This window comes from Monodon monoceros, unplaced genomic scaffold (genome assembly GCF_005190385.1).
Source record: "Monodon monoceros isolate NGI ecotype Baffin Bay Population unplaced genomic scaffold, NGI_Narwhal_1 Super_Scaffold_3, whole genome shotgun sequence".
NCBI classification, from domain to species: domain Eukaryota; kingdom Metazoa; phylum Chordata; class Mammalia; order Artiodactyla; family Monodontidae; genus Monodon; species Monodon monoceros.
Window position 1 is genome coordinate 5,472,186 of NW_021703780.1, and position 16,683 is coordinate 5,488,868.

Genomic DNA, 16,683 nt, shown 5'->3' on the forward strand with positions numbered 1-16,683 from the left:
GTTTGTGTTTGGACCATGTAGTATCGTAATTAGGTGATGAAAGTGTTATACTCCAGATGAAAGCAGCAGCCTGTTCTGGTTTGTCTTTGTATCCCCAAGGCCTAGTGTTCTTCCTGCCATGTGTCAGGTACTCAGTAAAATGAATGAGAGGCTAAGCTGCAGTTCCCATTCTCCAGCTACTAAGATGCACTGTCACCTGTAAGACAAGTTCAAGTTTGCTCGTACGCTCATGTTAAGATTTTTTGTGGCACCATGATACCCCCTTGGTAACACGCAATAAAACTGTGCATTTAGTGTTTACTGTCAATCTACAGTTGAGATGCAAAAGATCAATCTTAATAGCTTCAAATGGGTCGTTATTTTCCTTGAGACATTTGGCAAGGTGTTTTGGATGAAACCTCATCCTCATTGCCATTTCTCTCTTTTTGGTCTCTAATGTGTATACTATCATACAAAAACCATCTCCCCCTAAGCTCGTGGAAGCCAAACACAGGTTACTCCTGGGGAGTGGAATTCAGAGGCCAAAAGAGGATGCAGGTTCACACCCCTTCTCCATCAATACTGAGTTCCAGTGAATCCGAAGCAGACAAGGTGAGGGATCCAGGATTTTGAATTTGGCAGCCCAAACCTACCTTCACACTCAAAAATGCATTCACCAGGCTTACCAGGCAGCCTGCGGGGTGTAGGAATTCTTGCCCTCTGTACAGCTACAAGCAGGAGCTGTTCCACTGTGATGGTGTTCATGCATTTTGGTCGTGTTTGATATCAGGAACCATGTTTAAGCATTTTCAAACACCCACTCTACATGTTCAAGCTGAAGAAACAAAAAGCCGGATTGTATACCCAACTTTGGCCAGGTGAGTCAATTCCCAATGAAATGCTGACCAAGGAGACTGGAATGGGGCAGAGCTACTATTATTTGAAATATAATAGCCCATCGGGGAGCTTTGCCGTGCTATTCTATAGTAATAAGATTTGACAGGTGGAGGAAAAAGGAGAGATCAGGAAATAACAGAACAACTAGCTAGAATACATTTACCACCTTGTTAGTCATTTCTTTCTCTTCAGTGGCAGGGAAGGAGGATGAGGGAACGGGGGAAGAAACGCACCACAACGCATCAAGGACAAAAAAGAGGATATTAATTTTCTGTTGCCACGGTAATGGATTTCCAGCAATGGCTTCTCACCGAAGACTTCCCCCCCCATCCATATTTTTTAGGGATCCATAATGACCCTTGAATGTTATCCTAGGAATCACACAAGAAAATTAACCCCCCCCATGAAAATACTGCCATGTCAGAAAGGAAACTTTCAGATCCATGCACAACCAGGCCTGTACTGTAAACAGTACAAGCTTGCAGAGCTGGTAATCACCCAACCTAAAAGAAGAAGTCAAAAGCAAGGTCTGTTTGTTTTGTTTTATTTGCAAAAGAATTCTGAAAGATAGTAGAGGTACATCTGCTAATATCTGGCCTGGGACTAGATTTTCAACCACACTCAGAAACTCCATCCTAAGTGCCAAGGCAAATACCCTGGTTATTATGATGATAAAGTTAATATGTACTAACACCTTTCCAAAGAGCCTTCCAAGTGTGGGGAAAATCAATCACTGGCTTTAAAACTCAGGCTTCCCAAGTGATCGCTGGCACCCATCACAGATGGACGTGAAAGCCCAGCTTCCCTCCTGGTGTCATCAAACTGCCCAACCTTCTCTCCTTTATATCTATTTGTCCAACCAGCTGAGATTTGGGGGCGTGTCCAGTACTAGATGCTGGTTATGTAAGGATGGATAAATAAGACAGAATTCCTAACCCCCACAGCTTATACCCTAGTGTCATCTACCTATGCGAGATACAAACCAGCAAGAGTTCCCGCACTTCATGATGATAAAGGTATGATGAAGATGTACAGAGGGAGCCATGCATGAGAGACCTCAGGAAGGACAGATCAGGAAACTCCAGGGCATCCTGGGGAGGAGAGTGGTTGAGCTGGATTGTGAAGATACAAAAGGCAGGAGAGAGGCAAACAAGGTTTTCCTGTATGAGATCCAGCCCTCTCTCACTTACTGGAAATTGTCCAAATTTTCATGCTGCAGATAGAGGTAAACAGTTTCAAAAGGTAGAGAATAAAGTGAGAGCCATTTATCCTGCAACTCTGAGTTAGCACCTGTGCTGGAGATACATGAGGTCAGACGCAATGAGAAGGGGAGAGTAATCAAAAATATAAGAGGATATAACAGAATGATATATAAGGGAAAAGTCCCACCCTCTTGGGCCTGACCTTGGTTGGGGAGGCAGGACAGTATCATATAAGATAGTGTGTATGTAGTATGAATACTAGGTAGTCTATGCTAACTGGCATAGATCTAAGTTCATAGGGACGGAGAGGCCAGGATTTGGACAGAAAGGAGAGAACTGATCGCAGGCAACGAAAGCACAGGTCAGATCCTGTCACGCCCTTCCTCTAGAACCATCGATGGCTCCCCAGGCACAGTTTCTGGCTCACTCTCTATGCTTCCCTGGGACGAGGACAGCCCTATCTATAATACTTCTAAAAACTAAGTTGGCTTTTTCTCACCCTCAGCCCCTCTTATATGAGCCAGTTTCTTAAGATAAATCTCTCGATAGATATTATATATATTATATTTCTATATATGTACATGATAAATACCCTCTTTGTGTTATATCTGTGTCTATGTCTAGCTAGCTAGCTAGATATCATCTCTATATATCCTATTGCTTCTGCTTCTCTGAAAAACTGTAATATATCGGGTTTTATTACAGAGCAAGAAGCTATCCGGTGCTATTTTATTAACCAACCAGAAGCAGACCAGCTTTGCTCACATTCTGTTTGCCCAAGTTTTTCTTCTCTCCATAAACCATTAGAGTCGATTTCACCAGTGCATCCGAGCGATGTGCTGACAGTAAGCCCCTCCCCTGTCTCTGTTGTCCTTCTCTACCCTCCCCAAGCCATGCCTCTATTGGAAACGTGCTATAAAACACGCCGTGGAATATCGAACTCCCCTGGAGCAGCCTGTTTTCTGCCAACAGCACACGGAGGAAGCGATATCAGCTCCTAAAGTCATGGGTTAAGGGATGGGTGGGTTAAGGGATGTTAGAAGAAAGTCACTGCTCTGGATCTCAGGATGTAGCCCACCTAAGTGCTGGAGGGGAGCACAGAGAAAGAGGGAAGGAGTGGGAGGGAGAAAGAGAGAAAGAAGGAGAAAGAGAGAGAGGCTACCTTCACGCAGCAGGAAGGTCGTGGACAGCCTTGGATGGACTTGGACGTGAACGTGGGGAAGGCTAGTGGAGGGGAGGCTGGAGGGGTGTCAGCTCTTTTTCAGGGTGACACTGCTGTCGGAATTCCACCCTCCCCGCCACGGGAGCAGGAAAGCCAATGCTTCACCCACTTTGCAACAACATTTAAAACCTAAGCAACAGAACTCCACACATGTGCACACGCGTGAACAAGTGTGAGTAAGACTAGTAAAATCTGAAAGAGCCCTGTGGGTTGCGCCAACATTGGTCTCTTTGTTTTGATACTGTACTATGTGTAAGATGTCACCGTGGCGGGGAAGCTGGGTGAAGGGTACCTGAAACTTCTATCTTTTTGCAACTTCCTGTGAGAATATAATGATTTCAAAATACAAAAATTTTTTTAAAGCCTCAAGCAGAGGTATGAAATCGGAAAATGAGACTAGCAGCATGAGAGACGGCCCCCCGTCCTCTGTCCTTCAAACCATGAAACCAGCAGCACAGAGGATGGACACAGGGCACAGAGCAACAACCACGGACTCGAGGACCTAGGGATGCATGGCTCGCCCGAGACACACCGGCTCCTGGCCCCACCACGCCCTCGGCCCCGCCATCCTCGGGGAGGAACTGCACTTCCAGAGGCTGAGTTTTGTCGTCTTCTCCCTGATTCCAGTTGAGAGCCCAACGCTGGCCAGAAACACCCCAGGCCAGCTCATCCTCTCCTGGACAACTGCCCAGGGCCAGCCCTGCCAGGGAGAGCACAGGCAAGGAACAGAACTCAAGGCCCAAGAATGGCTCTGAAGCTGAGATGTGTAAAGAACTTGCACATGCTAAACCCTACCCGTTTACCTAAGTCTATGCTACTCCATGAAGGAGCATGAAACAGTTCCAGGATGCATTTGACTGCCCTTAGCAGGAATGCAGATGCCGCTGGCTGCTTCCCCAGCCTCTCTCCCCACCCACCGAGGGATTTCCTGTCAGGCGTTTGGAGGAGTCTGCCTTCCAGGCACACCTGTCCCTGGTGTGTGTGGACAGCAGGGCAGGTTGCGGCGCATTGGCCTCGCCCACTGTAACTGCGGGCCTCTCTTAGGCAGAAGTCACACATGAGGACAGAACAGACAGAAAGGGGGTATAGCTTAGAGGCAAAGGAAAAAATATTTTCCATGAACAGGTCATATATTTTCCTATGAAGCTTTGCCTCTTTCCTCAGTCCATTCACTGCTATACAGTGAAGTGTCTGGAAGAAACATTTATCTCTGCCCTCGAAGCCCAGGAACGCCAGCTCTCATTAACTTTCCCATTTTATTCTTTCAGAGGATCCACATTCGGATAATCCAATGTATATGTGGTCAAAATTACCTGAGGCAAGTGTCCAAGGAAAAATCCCCCCACCCTTGCCCCCAATCAATTCTTACACTGTATAAGGAGAACTCCTTTAAAAATGCAACCCACTGTCTTGAATTTTGGTAGGTGATTCTGAGGCATTTGTCTGGCAATTGAGAAAGCAATTCTTTAAAGCAATCGCTCTCCACCAGGCAAGTTTGTCCCCCAGGGGATATTTGGCAATGTCTGTAACCTATTTGGGCTGGAATTGGGGCTGGGATGTTACTGGTTTCTAGTGGGTAGAGGTGTTGCTGCACAGGACAGCCACCCCCCAAAAAAGATTTCTGACCCAAAGTGTCAATAGTGACAAGGTGGAGAAATCTGGCTTTAAAGTTCTGCACAAGTTGATTACAGATAACCTCTATTATTCATTCAACAAACCACTACTTGGAACCTAGTATAATCTTAAGATATTATGCTGGGCCCTGAAGCAGGGGAGCCTGCCTTGAAGCATCTAGTAGAGGTTTACAGGAAAATATAATGTAGTGTAAAGCAGCGGTCCCTAGTGTTTTTGGCATCAGGGACTGGTTTCGTGGAAGACGGTTTTTCCACAGACAGGGGGTGGGGGGTTTGGGGGTGTAGGGGTGATGCACGCGGTAATGGGAGCCATGGGGAGCACCAGATGAAGCTTCGCTTACTTGCCCGCCGCTCACCTCGTGCCGTGTGGCCCCGGTTCTTAACAGACCTTGGACGCTATCGGTCCAGAGCCCATGGGTTGGGAACCCCTGGTATAGAGCATGCCAAGCGCCAGAGTGAAAATACAAGTCAAAAGAGGAAAGGCTATAAGTGTGTGAGGCTGGGATTGGGGGGATGGGAGGGATGGATGTCATTTTCCCCAAGACAACTGCAAAGTGCATACTCACTCCCAAATATAAAATTCGCTCTCAAATATAAAATTGAAATAACTGCTAGAAAAGAGCACCAAAGCCCTAAGCACTTTTTAAGCAATCTATCTTTCTGTTTTTATACTCACATCCTCAGAGAGAAGCAATCTGCTGCTTCCTTTTTAACTTTGTTTTTTATTAAGATTATTTTCCTAACAAGAATATTTTTCCAGTGCCAGGGAGATGTTTTATTTCCTTCTCCTGCCCTTAGTTTATTCTCTCCATCTATACATTTAAAATATTGATAAGCACAGTGTAATTTTGCACCTGCTAATTAGGTAAGCGACACACGGTTAGCCTCTTTTACCTTTCCGCAGATCGCAACTTAAATTTGCTCACGATTTTGAGGATGCACGTTCCCAAACGTCTGTTAGTTGGCCTCTTTTTCGATACCGAGGGCCAAATGTGTAGCAGAAACAATTGTCTCCTTACCCCCTGGTCCCATTTTCCAAGATGAAAGAAACCCTGGGATGACACGAAGATGCCAGTGAAGAAGTAAACTAAGCATAAGAGAAAATGGCTTTTATCCCCCCAGAAAATTAGTGACCAGATCACAGGGGGGTTCATCAAACGAAAGTGCACCTAGATTAGATTCGCAAGCCTGAACAGCCTAGTGATCGTTTCCACGGCAGGTATCACAGACAGTTATATGTCCTCCAGGTCAGCGATGTGGATGATTAAACGGTCTGGAACGCTCCCATCGACAATGTGAGCTCATAGCTAAGCTGAAATTGAAGCCAGTTATGAAACAGAACCGCCAGATGCCATATGTCTGCATGCAAATGCCATATGTCTGCATGCAAAGGTTCCAGGCAATCTCACTAATCAGAAACTTAACATACGTCTTCAAGGCTCTACTTTGTGAGTGCCTCTGTGCAGCACTGGGGGGCAACTTCTTATTGATTTGTTTTTAAGTCTGGGTTTGAACCTTGACTCTGCCACTTTCTAGTTCTTGAACCTAGGTAAGTCAGCACCACCTCTCTCAGTCTTTATTTTCCCACCTGTGAAATAAGGACAATCGTGCCTGTCTCTCAAGATTGTCATTCATTCTATCAGTCTAGGTCCGGTCAGGAATTCAGAGACCCTGTCAGTCATCTCCACGGAGAAACTTTAATACAGAGTGTTGGTTAAGCAGTTGTTAGAGAACCAGAAAAGCAGAAGGAAGCAGCTGCCCCCAGAGGGCTATGAGCAGAGGACAGAGGTTAGGGTTGTTAGAACCTAGAAGCTTGAAAGAAGGGCCTGAGCTGCTGAGACGCTGCCAGCTGGGGAAGGGGCGATGGCCTCCGAGGTACCATCATCACAGAAGCTTGGAGCCAGTAGAGCTGAGCCTCAGCTGATTCCAAGAAGGTGCAAGGCAAAATAAACAAAGTGTAGTATAAAGTAAAAAAAAAAAAAAAGAGAGAGAGAGAGAGAGAGAGAGGGACACTGGAACCAACAGCCACTGCCAGGGTGACAGGCCATCGCCGGGCGACACGCTCAAGCATCAGCAAGCGGGTAAGAAGAAGCAAGTCCTTCGCCCGCTCAGCCCCAGTCTGACCTCTGGCACATCTCTGGCAGGTGGCAAAGGAGAAACGTGGTTGAAGAGCGCCCCCAGCTTCACACAGCAGAGCCCTGAAGGGTGGATTTGAAGCTGAGGTAGCTTCATACGTGGCCCGTTCATCCACTCATGTGTGCATTTATGGAGTGCTTACTATGTGTCCGACTGCAAGGCTCTGTGCTAGGCACTGGGGAGTCTGAAGAATTAAGTCGATAGCTCATAAAGTGCACAGTTCAGTGACTCACATAACATAGACTCTCAGTTAAAATCAGTCGTCCTCTCTGGGGCCCAGTGGGAAACATGAAGGAAAAGGACATGGAAAGCAAAACAATACAAACAAAACAAACACTGGCTCTTGCCTCTAGGAGCTCTGTGTTTAGGTTAATTATTGTGGGACAAGTCAAAGAGTAAAGTACAAAGTCATACGTGCTTGTATACTTTAAAAAGTATTTCGAAAAAAAAAAAAATTGGGGCTTCCCTGGTGGCGCAGTGGTTGAGAGTCCGCCAGCCGATGCAGGGGACACGGGTTCGTGCCCCGGTCCAGGAAGATCCCACGTGCCGCGGAGCAGCTGAGCCCATGAGCCATGGCCGCTGAGCCTGCGCGTCCGGAGCCTGTGCTCCGCAAAGGGAGGAGCCAAAACAGTGAGAGGCCCGCGTACCGCAAAAAAAAAAAAAAAGTATTTCGGATACAGGAAGGAATGAAGGGAGGAAGGAAGGAATAAAACAGGTATTGAGGACATGGGGAGGGGGAAGGGTAAGCTGGGACGAAGTAAGAGAGTGGCATGGACGTATCTATACTACCAAACGTAAAATAGCTAGCTAGTGGGAAGCAGCCGCATAGCACAGGGAGATCAGCTGGTGCTCTGTGACCACCTAGAGGGGTGGGATAGGGAGGGTGGGAGGGAGACGCAAGAGGGAGGAGATATGGGGATATATGTATACGTATAGCTGATTCTCTTTGTTATAAAGCAGAAACTAACACACCATTGTAAAGCAATTATACTCCAATAAAGATGTTAAAATAAATAAATAATAATAATTAAAAAAAGAAAAAAGAATTGCTGTACATTTTGAATGTGAGCTTGCAGCATATGCAGTGTCCTCACACCTAATCTGTTGTTTTCTTCTTGGCAGACGCGTTACAAGATTTTGGCTTGTCTGTTGACCAGTGTCTCAAACAACTAAAACCAAATATCAACATCAGATTTGGAATCATTCTGAGTAAGTAAAAATTATTGACATAATATAAAACATTACACAACCTCTTCGCGGCCCCGACGCCCAGTTGCCCGTGTTCACTGTGGCGGCTGTGGCGACACCACTGCTCCCATCACTCTCTGGAATTAACTCTAGTGCCATTTTCGTTTTCATTTCTCTCTCTGGGTAATATCCAGATAGAGCAGAACTCTCACTTCATGCTGTGCTTTTGTACCAAAAAGACCCTAGGCACTCATTTGGGTATTACAAGCCCCTGGAATCAGTATATGAAGCAAAATAAAGAAAATATTTTGAGCCTAAATATTGGTGTCTGCTTGAGAGACCTTTTTTGCTTAGTTATCTCAGCCCCAAACAAGCCACAACCAGCAGCATGGTTTATCTTTGCATTATTTCATTCCCCAAATAGCTCTTATAAGTTCTTAAACCTTGACACAGGCAAAGACATGGAATATCTTCTCCCTGCACCCCAATCCATGAGCCAGAATGCTTTCTGATTGTTTATTTTTACGTGGGCGTGTCATTACCGTTGGTCATTACATTGCTATAGCTGCTAGTGTATCTCCTTTCTAACACAGATTCATCAAAACCAGGGCAGAAGGAGTTAATAAACTGAGCATGTGGGATCACTCCAGAGAAATGGAGGGAACATTCCGGAGGCCAAGAACTCTCATGCATCTTCATATTTCCAGACCCTGCACAGCCTCTGGGCTCTATACCAGCAGCTCCATGGATGCTTTAGGGAGAGACAGAGAGGAAAGAGGAATAGAAGGAGGAGTGAGTGAAACATAAAAGGGAGGGATGGAGAAAAGGGCAGAAAGTCGGGAGCCAGCTCTGCAGAGCAGCCGGAAGCTTCCTGTGTGACAACGGGACAATGTCTGCCTGCCATCAGCAGTGAGGGTAGGCAGGCTGGACCACAGCCCTCTGCTCTCAGAGGAGGCACCTGGGACTACGTAGCTGAGAAGCTGTGGAAGCCAGGCCCCCGGCCGCCACATTCAGGGGCCATGGCATCAGGCCAGGGGAGCAGGTCAGCCACCTGCTCCAAGCAGTTGAAGTTCGTGAAAGGGCCGCATTTCATCCCCAGGGCTGTCCCAGTAGCGTTGCCCCCATGCTGTTTTACCAAAAAAGAAAACTGTTCCCTATACAGTGCAGATTTCTGGAAAAGAAAGGTCCTTTGGCTCATGCTTTTATGAATTTTGAACACCGTGATGCACAGCAAAACCCACACTAACAGGAAAGCTGGTCTTCCCTTTCCCTTCAGGGGAGGATATCAAGGAGCTGTTTCTGGACATCGCTCTCTTCAGTAAAGGCCTGTCCATTCTGAACTTCTCCTACCCCATCTGTGAAGTGGATCTACCCAAGTTTTCTTTCTGCGGAAGAAGGAAAGGAGGTAGGTGTCTGGCTGGCTGATGCCCAGAGGGAGGTGGACAGGAGCTCACGGTGGAGGCCAGGACACCCAGGCCGGCGTCTGGGTCTCCCTCCTCACCTGTGGACGAGCTTAACCTCACGTATCATCACGTGTTGTATAAAAACGACCACACGGCCCATCCCACAGGGCCTGCCTTACGGGGGAGTGTGAACAGCAAATGAAATGTGCCTATCGGGTGTTTACAAAGAGAAACTTGTTACTGTTAGTGGTGGCACCTTGTGAAAAATGACTAGCGACAGAAAGAACCAGTAGCTTCCCCAAATTCACTGAGATTCAGTGTTTCCAGGCTTCTCGTCAGTGATCCCTTTAGTGGCAGGGTCTCCTCGATATACGCTGGCGGGATAAAATGAAGCTTTCCAAATGTCACTGTTGAACTGTGGTCATTCCCTTTGAGCCAATGGCCAATAGGGACATTAGGTATCTTGATTCAAAATATATTGAATAGAAGCGTGAAACCCGCTGTATTATCTCCTCTTTCTCCAATTCACCAACCCCCAACCCTCTGCTAGTCGTACCCCACTCTGGCCTGTCCCCCGCCACGTCCTCCTTTGTCCTCACCACCGTCTTCACTGAGGCCCTGAGATGCCTCTGTGTATTTAACTAAAACTTGGGTCTGACCTGTGACTGACCTTCCCCGGAAGCTGCTCTCGTCCCCCTTCCCAGGGCCTCCATCCCGTCCCCGTCGGCCAAGGGGGAGCAGACCCTTAATCCCACAGCCCACAAACACCTGCTTCTCTATTTCCACATTCACGCAAACTAGAGAGAAATCAGCCAGTTATGCTTTCTGAACAAACAATCGAGAAGAATTGGGGTCCCCTTCCCATCCTAAGGGATGCAGACAAGGGAGGTTTGTGCAAGAAAATGGGGGAATTTAGGGCGTGCAGGCTGGAAGGAGCAGGCTGGACTTGGCTGTGATGTGCAGGCGACAAGCCTCAGCTCAGCCCTCCCTCGCGACCCTCCTCTCTGCTCCCCGAAGTGTGGGACTCATAACTCAATTCTAGCACCTGCCATGTTGGCCTCCAATCGCTCACTCTCATTTGTCATCCCCCATAGACTTCCTGTGGATGGGGTGCTACCATCTCCATCTTCTTACTCGCAGGATACTGAATGCACGGATACATAGGGAGTGCTAAGGACAGCACATATTCAGAGTGAAATAGCTAATGCAATATTAAGCACTGGTGCCACACACTGTTCTAAGAGCTTTTCATCCAGTGAGTCATTTACTTCCTACCCCACCCTCAAGAGTTAGTATTATTAATACTCTACAGATGCAGAAAACAAGGCACAGAGTTTTAGGACCTTGTGCCGTCACAGAGCTGGTGGGGGACCCATGGCTTCAACCTGGACAGGCTGGCTCCAGAGCCATAATCTTGGCTTCTAAGGAATGAATGAGCAAAAGAACAAACAATGAAATGTATGAATGTGCCTTTTGACCAGGAGTTTATTTAAAATTTTTTATTTAAGAACTCTTTCTGGCCAGTGATCTGACTTTGTTTCGAATCAGGACATTTTAAAATTCTTAACTAACCTACCAAAGAATGATTAGTCAGTTTTCCTTTTTCAACTTACTGGAAATATTTCTGATTAATCGGGTGCATTGATGTATTTCCCCAGCACGGTGAACTCTTCATGAGTTGGCCCCTATTTAACTTTTTCTACCTGCCCTCGGCCATGCCTGTACCAAACTCCTCACCCTACAGTCAGTCTCCTTCCCATTTCCTTCCTTCCTTCCTTCCTTCCTTCAACACTAAGTCCCTACTCCATGCCAAGCACTTTGGGGAGCCTGAAGATGAACCAAAAATAGTTTCTGCCTTCAAAGACATTCATGACAGTCTGAAGGGATTGGAGAGTCACAAGACAACTCTTCCAAGTTGCATTAAAGAGGTATAAAATGCCAAGGAAGCTGGATGGGTAGAGGTCATTCCCAATGGATTCAACCTGTTGGAACAGGGCAATCTGGGAAATTTAATACAGAATTACTTTCCTGATTGCCTTAGGTTCTTTGAAAGCCAGTTAGAGGCTATATATAATATAGCATAAAATGCTGATGGTCTGCAAGCATTCCTGATTTTACAGAATGTTTTGGAGGACCTCAAAGCATCTTGAACTGATAACTAAATAATAACCCCCCTGAGAAAGACTGACGTCTTCATAAGCTGATACCTCTAGCCAGCGTCTACTGTCCTATCTCCTGTCTTTGGCTTATCTTTCCAGTGTTCTTCCCAAATAAGTATTCTTGAACCCAAATGTATGAAATGCATTCTTCCAAGCATACTGGCATAGTGGTATGCTTGGAAGTACCGCCAGCTTAGTAAGAAAGGACACATACTGGGCTGTCCTTCACTCCTCCTTCCTTCTACTCCCTGGATAAAGTCTCCCCATCTCCCTCCTGGATGACAGAAATGGCTTCTAATTGGTTTCCCTCCCTCCCTACTGCCACCAGCATGGTTTTCTCAAATACCGATCTGATCACGTCTCCCCTCTTCCCAAAAGACTCCAAGAGTCCCCATCTCTACAGAACAAAGTCTAAGTTCTTTAGTGACCAAAGTTCATCACACATTTGACTCTAGCCTGTTTCTAGACACATGCTGCCCCACGAGGATGCACCCTTAAGCGCCAGCTTTATCATAAGTCATTTGCCATTGTCCGACCACACCCTGTGTTTTCACTGACATGACGTTGCTCTGATGGTCCCCTTGGCCTCGAATATCCGTTCTCCCTTTGTCTTCTGCCCAGACCTAGCTCAAGGATCACCTCCTCTGGGAAACATTCCTCCAGCCCCCAACCTGGTGAAATGCTCCCTCTGGATCCTCCTGGAGTATCACATTCTTACTTATCTCAGCTGAAGTTATACTATATAGTGTGTGTGCGTGTGAGTCTTCCTTGAAGGAAGACACTTCAAACTGTGATCTCCCTGAAGGAAGGGGGAATCTTTCTTGCTCCTTTCTATCTCTGCAGACCTGACAAAGAGAGCCTGGCACCGAATAAAGATGCAATAAATAACTGAGTTTGCATATGATGGATTAAATGCAAGCTTACCAGCCCAGAAGTGACCATCCGATGATGTTTACGCATACCACAGGCAAAAAGCATGTCAAACCCTAGTAAATATCTTGGTCCTCCAAGTTTAAGAAAACTGAACTAGTTTTTCCTCCGTGAATGGTTTTAATAAGTTTAATAAAACAGAAGAGATATTATTCCCCAAAACTGAGGTAGTCCAATTCAGTTCAGCAGCTTGAAAGGCTGGTGTTTATCTTATCTGAACACCGGGCAGCCCTGCGGCCATTTATTGGCTTTCTTGCTGTGGGGTTAATAATTGCACCGGGGGAGCTGAGAAGCCAAACTTGCGGAATCGCCAGGAAGTTTGATCAGAAAAGCGATACACAAATGCGGCATAAACAAATGCTTATGTAAATTACATAAGCCAAGAAAGAGTAAAATCTTACATTCAGAGGCTTCTTGGGTTATTAAATTTTTTTAACCCACCCACAAGCCTACTGCAGGAATGATTCTATTGAAAAGAAGTGATTAGAAAAGGGGACAAAACGGCACCGATGAGCAGTGAGGTCAATTCCAGCTCAAACACCAGTGGTGGCTGGTGATGTATTAAGGAGAAAGCTGAGTGCCTCCGGGGTTGCAGGTCCTTCTCAGCAGAGCGGTGACAAGACTTGTTGTCCCCACCACAGGCCACACAGTACGTACGGTATCAGCCGCAGTTGAGTGATGTTTCCACGGCATTACGATGCATTCCTCTGCACCCAGCCGGCTGTTCCCCAAGCCAGATAACACTGCAGAATGGGTCAGGCTTAATAAGACTGTATGAATAAAATGCTGTTGCCTTTTCTTCTGCATCTTCCTCAGCTAGCTCTAAGGCAAAAGCACATGGGATTCGAAGAGCCAATGATGCTCTTTTGACATTCCCATTAAGGGTGTGATGGATAATTTGGGGGAAACAGCCTATAGGTCCAATTATAGGGAATGGGCTGAATTCAGCCAGTTTTTCAGCCAAACAAAGGTACAATCTGCTGTGCTTTTAAATGATGCTGTAGGAGATTATGAAGGTACATAAAAAGATACTCATAAAAATATTGTTAAGTGACAAAGAAGCTGCCATAAAAGAGTACCCACTATTGGATTTTGTTTTTATTAAAATGTATGTAAGTGTATACACCAAAAAACTCTGAAACAGTATACACTTGGGTGTTAATCATGATTACCTCTAAATGGTGGCACTGCAGAACCTTATTTTCATCTTTTTGGAAATCTCTTTCGTTAGTATAATAAATTTACAAGGTTGCTCTTTTAAATATTAGTTGATCTTTGTAGGAAAGACTAGAGAGGATGAATTCTCTCCCCTCCGGATAGTAAATAAGAGTTTTCAAAAAAGAATCATAACCTACTTAACACTCAATGATATTTGGAGTTACACAGAATCTGAATCAAAGTGTTGGATCATCTCGTATCCATTCTGTACTCTTTCCCTGTGTTCCCACAGCCCCCTTTACTGGCTGTGGGTTCATTTAGCAGGAACCAAACTCGGCCCCTGTTTTACTTCCTACTCTACTTCCTGCTCCTTTCTCTCCTCCTGGCATCAGGTCATATAGATCCATTTGCTTTGCTTGGTCTTGATGCTTTCAAACTGGCTCCATCAATGTTTACGACTGAATTGGGATTAAATTGAATGTCCCTAGAGACCACACCTAATTACCATCCCTGAGGAGGGAAGCTGCAGTAAACTTCTTTTTTTGTTTTTTAACATCTTTATTGGAGTATAATTGCCTTACAATGGTGTGTTAGTTTATAACAAAGTGAATCAGTTATACATATACATATGTCCCCATATCTCTTCCCTCTTGCGTCTCCCTCCCTCCTACCCTCCCTATCCCACCCCTCTAGGTGGTCACAAAGCACGGAGCTGATCTCCCTGTGCTATGCGGCTGCTTCCCACTAGCTATCTATTTTACGTTTGGTAGTGTATATGTGTCCACGCCACTCTCTCGCCTTGTCCCAGCTTACCCTTCCCCCTCCCCATATCCTCAAGTCCATTCTCTAGTAGGTCTGTGTCTCATGTTATAAGACTAATGCCGGTAGAATCTCCATGTGGTTAGATAGTGTGTCCCTGCGTGTGTGCACGTGTGCATGTGTGTGCCCACGTACGCACAGGATATATAAGATCATAAACTAGGAGACCTTCAGGGTAAGGGCTCTTCTTTGACACTTGACGGCTGTGATTGACATGGAGGAAACATGATGAGAGGACTTGACATCGTACATGTGTCAGAATCCCAGAGAAGAGAGCAATCCCGTGAGAACTGCTGACGCTTGGTGCACCCATCCCTGTACCTGTGCAACAACCGCTTTCCAGAAGGAGCAAAAATCTATTATGAGATACACACAACAGATATTGACATACCTCACTTCGTGCAATATATAGGCTACAGGCAAACATTAGTTGTGGACTTAATTTTAAATGCATCGGGAAAGCTTGGAATTAAAATAAATACGATAGTGACATGTTTTGCAAGCTGCTGAGTCAAGAAATAATTGCTCCCTAGTTTATCTTTTGTGTAAAATCCAAGCTTACCTACGTTCAGTGTTTGTCCAAAGTGGGGAATACATCATAATTAGATGAATTTCAATATACGGAAGAGAAGATCCCCTGAGAACAGTTTTTCAGGTCTGACATGACATTGCCCGCAAGGCAGATACTATTCCTGACGGCAGCTAAGGGATGCTGCTGCAAGTCTCACTGATTTCACACCTATGAATAGATGAAGGTGAAATCTTAGTGGGCGCTCATGCCAGCCACCTGTCTTCTCTGCCTCTTGAAAAACCTGGGCATTTCTTGTCTGTCCTGGTTCACACTGAGCATGTGAGCCCGGCCATCGCCCGAGACCATCAATTGCAGAGGCTTCTCAATCTGACAGTAACTATAGAGTTCAGTCCTAACAGCTCTGTCTAGATCAGCAATTCACGTTTCATCAGCTAGAGTTCCATTGCCCTTGCTGTCTCTGTTTCTAAGTGCTCTTTTTCTCGGGTCTAAGAAATGGAAGAAACTTGGAAATTGCCTCGACTTGGAAAAATTCCCACAAACGCCTTCTGCAAAATGCCTCATACCTTGCACCTACAGGAGAAAACAGGACAAAACACCTTCCAGGCAAGTGCTACCTTGAAGAAGCTCCACCGTTTATCCATGCCAATGGCCCAAAAGCCTCTATCAAGCACACCGCAGCCTTACCTCCGGCCTCAATTTTCAAATGTTCTGCATTCACAGCACACGTTATTAATAAATGCAGCCCCAGGAACGCAGTCACTGATTTCTGCTCTAAAAGAAGGGGAATAAGTGGCTTCACCTGAGGCCTCAGTTTAAGAATACATCTTCTCTGGGGTAGCATCGCCTGCCTGTTTGCTCATCTTCGATTTCTGGGCCGTTGTAGGCCTCTTGCTTCTCCAAGTTGCTTTGCTTCAGGCTTTCTGCTCTGCTGGTCCTTGGGATTTTTCCTCAGTCTCTCCCCATCCCAGCTTCTGGCCCTGTCCTTCACCCACCACTGGTCAGAGCCCAGATGACAGTGTGGCCTACATGGGAACTCGTGTGTCTTGGTTCCGTTTCCTCTGGATGAGTCAACAGACCCCCGGAGGGAGTGATGCTTCTCTGCCACCTGGGAATCACACGGGTTCTCTGCCGTCATCATCCTCACTGTCATGTTAGAGCTGCAGGCAGCATGCCGCCAAAGCCAGTGTTATTTTGTAAGGATTTCCTGCTGCCTGCCTCACCCCTGGAGAGCGGGCAGCTTAGCCCGGTCCAGTGGTTCTCAAACTCGAACCTGCCTCAGCATCACTTGGAGGATTTCTTCAACCACAACTTGCTGGACCCACCCCCGGTGTCCCCTTCAGCACCTCCGGGGAGGAGCCTGAGAAGTTTCCAAGTCCCGTGTCCCCTTCAGCACCTCCGGGGAGGAGCCTGAGAAGTTTCCAAGT

The 16,683-nt window shown here is 46.3% G+C and overlaps 1 protein-coding gene across 1 annotated transcript in view; it reads left to right on the forward strand.

Moving 5' to 3' along the window:
• Window positions 1-16,683, forward strand: part of LY86 (lymphocyte antigen 86) — a 52,876-nt gene that overhangs the window by 19,540 nt on the left and 16,653 nt on the right. Inside the window, exons 2-3 of the mRNA XM_029242521.1 lie at window positions 8,193-8,279; window positions 9,535-9,663. Coding sequence (XP_029098354.1) covers window positions 8,193-8,279; window positions 9,535-9,663 — 216 coding nt within the window. The remainder of the gene's footprint in view (window positions 1-8,192; window positions 8,280-9,534; window positions 9,664-16,683) is intronic.